Source organism: Crinia signifera, chromosome 5 (genome assembly GCF_055691185.1).
Source record: "Crinia signifera chromosome 5, ASM5569118v1, whole genome shotgun sequence".
Classification (NCBI taxonomy): Eukaryota; Metazoa; Chordata; class Amphibia; order Anura; family Myobatrachidae; genus Crinia; species Crinia signifera.
Window position 1 is genome coordinate 302,470,214 of NC_139221.1, and position 8,274 is coordinate 302,478,487.

General features: G+C 44.8%; 1 protein-coding gene across 2 annotated transcripts in view; it reads left to right on the top strand.

Annotated features, from left to right (window-relative positions):
- Nucleotides 1-7,670, top strand: part of LOC146081281 (pituitary tumor-transforming gene 1 protein-interacting protein-like) — an 89,071-nt gene extending 81,401 nt beyond the window's left edge. For both annotated transcript variants that reach the window (XM_083189411.1, XM_083189414.1), the window contains one exon: nucleotides 3,859-7,670. Coding sequence is in view for 1 of the 2 variants with exons in the window: in XM_083189414.1 (XP_083045540.1) it covers nucleotides 3,859-3,908 (50 nt within the window). In the remaining variant the exon portion in view is untranslated. The remainder of the gene's footprint in view (nucleotides 1-3,858) is intronic.
- The last annotated feature ends 604 nt before the right edge of the window (nucleotides 7,671-8,274 follow it).

Below are 8,274 nucleotides of genomic sequence, written 5' to 3' on the forward strand. Positions count from 1 at the left end.
TTACACGGGACTTCTACCCAGTTCCTGACCTGGGTAGAACACGTCTAGGACGTGGGTAGAGGGCGGTGTAAATGATCGGATGACCCGGCTCCCATTTACATCAATGGGGTCGTACAACCTGCGGACTGCAGCGTCCGCAGGTTGGACGAGAGGGGGAGACAGACAGCCTGCGCTGCTGTCTACTATACTCTGCAGACAGCAGTGGCGATCGGTGTATCCGGCGGGGATCACCGCAGTCCCGGCGCTTGGAGATGATGTCATCTCCAAGCGCCGCCTCCATCTACACTGCGGTTGGGCACCACAGTGTAAATGGAGTAAATCCCGGATCTGACCCAGCTTGGATACTTCTTCCAAATGCCGGGTTGGATCCGGGATTTTTGGTGTAAAAGGGGTATGACTTGCTTAAGCATGATTGCTTAGCACACATTGTGGGTATCCCAGCATGCCTTGCCACAGTTTTGATATTAGGGAGTGCTAAACTGTGGCACAGCATGCTGGGACTTGTAGTTTCACAACAGCTGGAGGGTCACAGGTTCCCTACACCTGCACTAGAACAACGTTCGTTCAACCATTCAACTAGTTGATTGGTTGGACTGAATTCTGGTACTTTATGACAATCCGCAATTTGCTTGCAAACCCAGGAAAATGGACAAAAAACATTGAGTCAAATTGTTTGACTGTTGGGCCGTATTCAGTGCAGCCGACAAGGGGGTTAAACGGCGAGGTTTGCTGAAAACAAGCGGCCCTCTCTGTTTAACCCCTGCGCCAGCCGCTCACCCTATTCAATGTTCCAGGGGAACCCTCGCTGTCAGATGAAGGCGAGGATTGCCCCACACAGCGAGGCTCGCGGCTAATCCAGGGAGCCCACTGCATTTAGCCGTGACCCTCGCTGTTTTCGCGGCCGCACGCGCCGTTTCCACATCGCTGCAAAAACCCAGCAACATGGAAATGAAATTATATTTTGCCCATCTCTCCGAGAGATGTTGGCACTCAAAGAGTTAAACTACAGAACCTTGACTGAGTGACAGTTTTTGCCTATTTTCAGATTTGGTAGTGAATTACAAATTACATTCGCTTCCATTCAATAGCAGATTTTTATTCCTTCCATCCAACCAGTTGGGATGAAAGTTGATCTAGTGTATGGCCAGCAATAATCCTGAGCATTTTAATCCTGCGAAGAAAAATAAAAATGCTGAATTTTTTTATTTTTTAAGAACAATAAATGTTCGTAGTTATTATTAAATATAATAATGTCAATCTTTCCTTGTATTGCTACATGTTGATCACTTGAACCGTTTATGTATTTATATGGCTGGGATATGTTATTGGTTTTATTTTAGTAGTTAATATTGATATAAAGTGAACACATGTTTTGTAGAATCTCATAGACAATCATTGTCCTATTGTGTACCAGGCTGCATTTATTCTCCCCCTATCCCGTGTGTCTTCCCATTCTCATGGCATCATTCATGTGGGGATAATTTACATACATGTGGGCTCACCAGTAGACTGGTCATACACCTTAACATACTGTACACAGGTATTTGCAGAGTCTACACAGTTACTGCCACAGTTGAACAAATAATCTATAATTCATCACATTATACCACATTATCTCATTTCCATTACTAATAGGGCTCACACGCGGTTCGATGTAGTCTGTTTTCCTATTCGATTTTGCTTATATAAGCAGAATCTAAATCGAATCGAAAATGAACAGAAATCAAATGCATTTGATTCGATCTTGATACGCGGCATCGAAATCTAATAGAAATATAGACTGTCCAGACAAGACTAAGGGGGTATCCAATCCCCCACAGACGGGGGAAATAGCGGCGGGGCCCTATTCAATGCTGTCTTTCCCAGCATCATTGAACGGGGATCTCGGCAGAACGGGCCCGACTTTAGGAGCTCGGGCCGCAGCTCGACGATCCACGGCCGTATCTCACGGCCACTCCCCGCTTTTCGGCATTCGGCAAGCGGGACATTGAATCCCGCCTGCCAATTCTTCGTCGAGCCAGACGAGAACAAGACAGAGACACTGTTGTCAGGCCAGCCCGATAGTCGTGACCCGGGATTCAATATCCCCCTATATAGTACAGATCTGTACTATATAGTCTAAATCGGATGTGTACACGGCGCCGATTTGAATGAATAGAAATTGAATCGCACCGTGTGCACCCTTCTTGGTACTTGTTTCCTAGCACGGCCACAATCTTGTCCATCATGTATCTTTAAGTTAAGGTACACGATGGACGCGATGGACCCGATTTCCTTTGAAATCAGGTCCATTTTGCCGGCAAAGTCAAAATCGGGTCCATCGCGTCGGTCGTGTGCATTAACATGGCACGCGACGCGACCGACGCGATGGACCCGATTTTGCCATAGGCTTCAATGTTAAAATAAGGCAATTTTGAAGTCTAGATTTAGACGTCTAAATTCAGACTCCCTGCAGTCCTGCCCACCGCTGACAACCCGGCAATTTACACTCCTCCGGCAATTTAGAAGTCTAGATTTAGACGTCTAAATCCAGACTCCCTGCAGTCTCCTCCTGCAATTTAGAAGTCTAGATTTAGACGTCTAAATCCAGACTCCCTGCAAACCGCTAAGATGGGGGCATCTAAATTTAGTAGAGTCTAGGGGTACACTATTAAACCTGTTCACAATGACACTAATCGACGTAACAGCTGTCGACCTTGATAATTCCACTATCCACGCCAACCCGAAGCGTGGCGAGCGCAGCGGTACGCGTCCTATGACCTTTTCATACCCCCACTATCCACGTCGGCGGGGAGTTGATTTTATAAAGTGTGGCGAGCGCAGCGACCCACCGAGCCCGAAGCATGGCGAGCGCAGCGAGCCCCGCGAGGGGACACGGATACCTTCACAGGTATCCGCGTCTCCTCGCGGGCTTCACAGGTATCCGCGTCCCCTCGCGGGCTTCACAGGTATCTGCGTCCCCTCACGGGGCTCGCTGCGCTCGCCACGCTTCGGGCTCGGTGGCTCGCTGCGCTCGCCACACTTTATAAAATCAACTCCGCGCCGACGTGGATAGTGGGGGTATGAAAAGGTCGTAGGACACGTACCGCCGCCCCTCGCGGGCTCGCTGCGCTCGCCACGCTTCGGGTTGGCGTGGATAGTGGAATTAACAAGGTCGACAGCTGTTACGTCGACTAGTGTCATTGTGAACAGGTTTAATAGTGTACCCCTAGACCCTACTAAATTTAGATGCCCCCATCTTAGCGGTTTGCAGGGAGTCTGGATTTAGACGTCTAAATCTAGACTTCTAAATTGCCGGAGGAGTGTAAATTGCCGGGTTGTCTGCGGTGCGCAGGACTGCAGGGAGTCTGGATTTAGACGTCTAAATCTAGACTTCTAAATTGCAGGAGGAGACTGCAGGGAGTCTGGATTTAGACGTCTAAATCTAGACCTCTAAATTGCCGGAGGAGTGTAAATTGCCGGGTTGTCTGCGGTGCGCAGGACTGCAGGGAGTCTGGATTTAGACGTCTAAATCTATACTTCTAAATTGCCGGAGGAGTGTAAATTGCCGGGCTGTCAGCGGTGCGCAGGACTGCAGGGAGTCTGAATTTAGACGTCTAAATCTAGACTTCTAAATTGCCGGAGGAGTGTAAATTGTAAATAATCAATGTGAAAATCGGGTCCATCGCGTCGGTCGCATCGCATGCGATTTGGTCGCATGCGATGCGACCGTTGCGATTTTTTCCGACACGACCAACCCGATCAAAATCGGTGTGGCCGTGCTAGGAAACAAGTACCCACTTCTTTAGTTTGTAGCCTTGTATGCTGTATTACGTGTGAACTGTGATGTTTATTATGTCATTTGTGTCTACCTTTCAGGTCTCCTACAAGATACGGATCATCCCTACAGTAACTTTGATGATGAGTAAATCTGGATAAGATGCCAGGATCGGTGCCGTCCTGCTGCACGAGAAACCCCTCCGATGATGCTTTATAGGCTGTTAGATTATTTTCACGATGTACGAATGGGCAAGTCGCGCGAGGGTTCGCTTTCGTGATTTATTTTACACTTCATCTTATTTCAACCATTTCTTATATTTTGGGTGTGGTTCCAATTAGTGAATGTAACACTTTTTGTTGTGTTGTTATTATTATTATTATTATTATAGATATTCCTGTTCTGTTTACTATATATATATATATATATATATATATATATATATATATATATATATATATATATATTTTAGTAGCTATTCCAAGCCCACAACCCCTTCGTATTTGTAGATATTTTTCCATATACGGTATGCATACGGTGTATTAGGACATATAGTAATTTACTTGGGTTTGTCAGCTGCCCAAACGCTATATTCTATGGAAAGTAAATTTACTGACATAGCGCATGCAGTAGGAGTAACCAATAGCTGTCCATCTTGTTTCTGCTTACACTAGACCGCGTTTAGTCCGAGCATAGGTAAAACTTAATTTATTGGTGTGTATCTGCCTTCCTTTGCTCAGTGCTTTGCTTTATAACGTCCTTCATTACATTTCACCTGGAACTTTATCTCTAGACAGCGTTTTATATATAATTTATTGCCAGGGCTGCAGCGCATTTCGCAACATTATACAAATACGCCTATTATACGCTTGTACTTCCAGATTTACGCCTTTGTTGCTGTTACGTATTGCAAGTATTACCTTAGATACTTTTAAAAAATCTAAATCTCGCACATTCTTTTCTCTTTTATTTTGTAAAACTGTTTTTATATATTTTTTGCACTTGTTATTTCTGTTGTGGATATAAGTGAACCCGACACACACACACACACACACACACACGGTGGAGATGGTTATTTTGTGGATAGAGGAGTCTATACACTAAATCTTGTAAATCGATGAAGTGGGCGGGTATAAAGTACCAGCCAATCAGCTCCTAACTTATTTGTGAAACACAGCCTGTAACATTTCATTTAGGCTGGTACTTTTTAGGCAAATACTTTATCACCCTCGAAGTCTTAGTACATATTGAGTGTTCTGGAGAACATAGCCTATCCATTTACTAAGGACTATTGATATTACAGAATTATGCGGCATTATATATCGGTTAAGCCCCCAGAACGCCTCTTCGGTGTGTAGGTAATAGGTACACTTTAATAATGTTGTTTCGGTGCGGTTACTTTATTTGAGTGACATGTAATAAATGACTACATAAAAAAAAAAAAAACATCCAAAAGATGAATCTGATGAATTATATGTATGTCCTGTGTCACCGACAGATCTCGTAAAATAAATTAGCGTACCATGCCGCCATGAAGAACATGCCGCAGGATGCGCTCTGTCTCCTATGCTTTTTTTTTTTGTGTGTGTCAAATGTATTTGTTGCTTCTGTGAAATACTTGAAAAGGAAAAAAAAACACTTTTTATTCAATATTAAAATCTGTACAATGTTCTTTTTTTTCATATTAAGGTATAAATCCCACATCAAGGCTTTGTCACATGTCAAAGATAATCTGTGATAACAGGAGTTAATATCCAAGTGTCATTTAAGTCATGTTGGTTTATTGAGTTTGGAATAACCCAGTCTCATTTAGACGGCCCTCAAACCTTCACCAGTGCTTTCATTGGGGTCTTGCATCTTCTGTTACCAGTTTGCAGTGCCTCCATAGAAATCAGGTGGTCAGTATTTACCTTAATCTGGGCAGGTGTTAAATACTTGCCCGGATTTGGGTGACTTAACGGCTTGAGTGGTGGGTTTTTCTGGGGCAGGACATACCTACCAGGGCAGGTTTTTCCAGCCCCAGAAACACCCACCACAGATGAGGCAGACCAGTCACCCCCCTCCCCATCCCTTCTGTTGCTCCCCCCTGCACCTCCGCTCCAGCAGTTACCCTGCCGCCTCCATTCAAAGCAGTGACCAGGCGGCAGGCTCTGGCATGTTCGGGGAAACTCCAGGGCTTGCCGCCGGCACATGTGCAATGTAGCGAATGGCAGCTGGGGAGCTCTGGCGTATGATCACTGGAGTGGAGGAACGGGGGGGGGGGGGGGGGAGCGGCAGGCACCACTGGCGCACACCTGTATATTTGTAGTATGCCCGGAGAATTTCCGGGACAGCCAGCTGCGGCAACGCAATCTGAGCCCGGAAAATTTCCGGGCATGCCACTCAAAAGTTAAGGGGCCTACACACGGGAAATGTGCTGAGTGTTCTGTGCGATGCAAGATCGCGCAGCACACAGCTATGTGTCAGCGCTGTGTGCTGAGCGATCTGTCAGGGCCTGACCAGCGATTAACTAGATTTATCCAGCATGCTGGATATTAATCGCCGAGGGATGGCACCGTGCATCGCTATCGATGGATCGATGTTGGGGCATTTTCTAAGCAATCTAGTGAGATCGTGTAGAATATGCACCGGTTGTAGGCCCCATTACTGAGAGCACTTTACTCATCTCTTCCTGAGAGTGACAGCTGCAAGAGATAGCGGCAATCGGTCCCCACTAACGCAGTACTGCCATAGATAAAACAGGTAGTTGGCCAACATTGAGAGTAAATAATATAATAATTAATAGAAAATAAAATAAATAAATAGAAAAGTTATTCATTATGTAAGGCCATACACTTATACAACATGGCCTTTTTTCACATGATTTCGACCCTTCAGGCCGACAAATTGTGTGAAAAGTGTCATATGGTATAGGTTTTACCTCATGGATCTGATCTTTCTATGGATAGGGGGCCAGATGCACTAAGTTTCAAAAGTGTTAAAAGGGAGATTGATAACAAACCAACCAATCAGCTCCTACCTGCCATGTCACAGACTGTGTTTGAAAAATGTAAGGCAGAAGCGGATTGGTTGGTTTTTTTTCCACTCACTATTTTATCATTTTTGAAGCTTAGTGCATCTGGCCCAGGATCTGGAGATCGCCGTGGCTGCCACAAGGTTTTGTCGGATCCTGTGGCAGTCAATGGCATCACATATGATACATCGTATGCAAAAGGAGCACATACGGTATATCGTATTCGATCCTGATGCCCAGGAGGTTCGCGTGCGATTCCTCGCAGTAATGTATGGGGACCTTTAGAAATCAGACCTTCTAAAGAATAAACATGAGGTATTGCCCCTAACAACAAATCAGGTTCAAGCGATCTTATAAGGCATTCCTTAAAGTAAAAACTAGAATCCAGTTGGTTACTTTTGGAGAGTCACTCTCATGATATTCAGTCACACATCTAGGGGACATTTACTAAGATGGGAGTTGTATTTCACATGGAATGTTGATCAAATACTCTCTATTATCTTCTAGAAGGTGCTAAATAAATAAATAAGAAGCAGATTGCCCATAGCAATATCCCACCTGACATAGAACTCCCACCTTAAATCTCCCGCCCCTAGTATTTGTCTCTCAGGACCCTTGTGTCATCATAGAGTTGGGCTACAGCATATACTGTATGCTCACTCACCATATACAATAACTGCAACCATTTTGAATCCGCTTTCAGTAAGGTCACATGACACTGATGTTAGACCATGACTATAAAGTAGAAATAGTGATTGTAACCATTATATCTATATACCCTATTATATACCCTATTACCATAGAGAAAAGCTGAAACTAAGGAAAATAACACAATTGTATGTGACTCTGTATGACATGATGGTTATATCGCTGATTAAATCATGTTTCTTCTTTTTTAAATGATGTGCCTTTTTGCTTTTATTATGCTGATGATGTATTAAAAGACTATTTTATATTTGTCCAATGCCTCCTTTAGGGCTATTTCACACGCTCCGGCTCCTGCTGGGCGGCGAAACCCTGCATGGCCAAATGCCGTGCCGCACACATTAGTGAATAATGGACACAATTGTGTCCATTCACACGGGACGCCCACGGCCCGGCCGCCCAGTTGCAGCCGGATCCCACCACTGGAAGGGATGGCTACCGGTCTGTGGCCATCCCTACCATTGAAAACTTCTGAGTGCGGCGCGGCTTCTTGGCCGGAGCGTGTGAAATAGCCCTTAGGCTTCCCATTTCGCATTTTGCCTAAAAGGCCTTATAAAGTGTACAGGTCTGAAAGCTAATTTAGCCATAAAAGTACAACCTGTGTAAGAAAAAAATAAATGATATCCATGAATTAAAGTTAAAAAGGTGGTGTCCTCTTCTCACTCCTGTACTTTATGCTATACGGGTAATCTCATGGGTTTTTCCTGCCCAGATAATGGCAAGAGTATGCCACTAGAGTTTCCCTGCAGTGGAAGTCTAATGCTGGGTACACACCAGGACGACTAGGGCCCGATCCCCA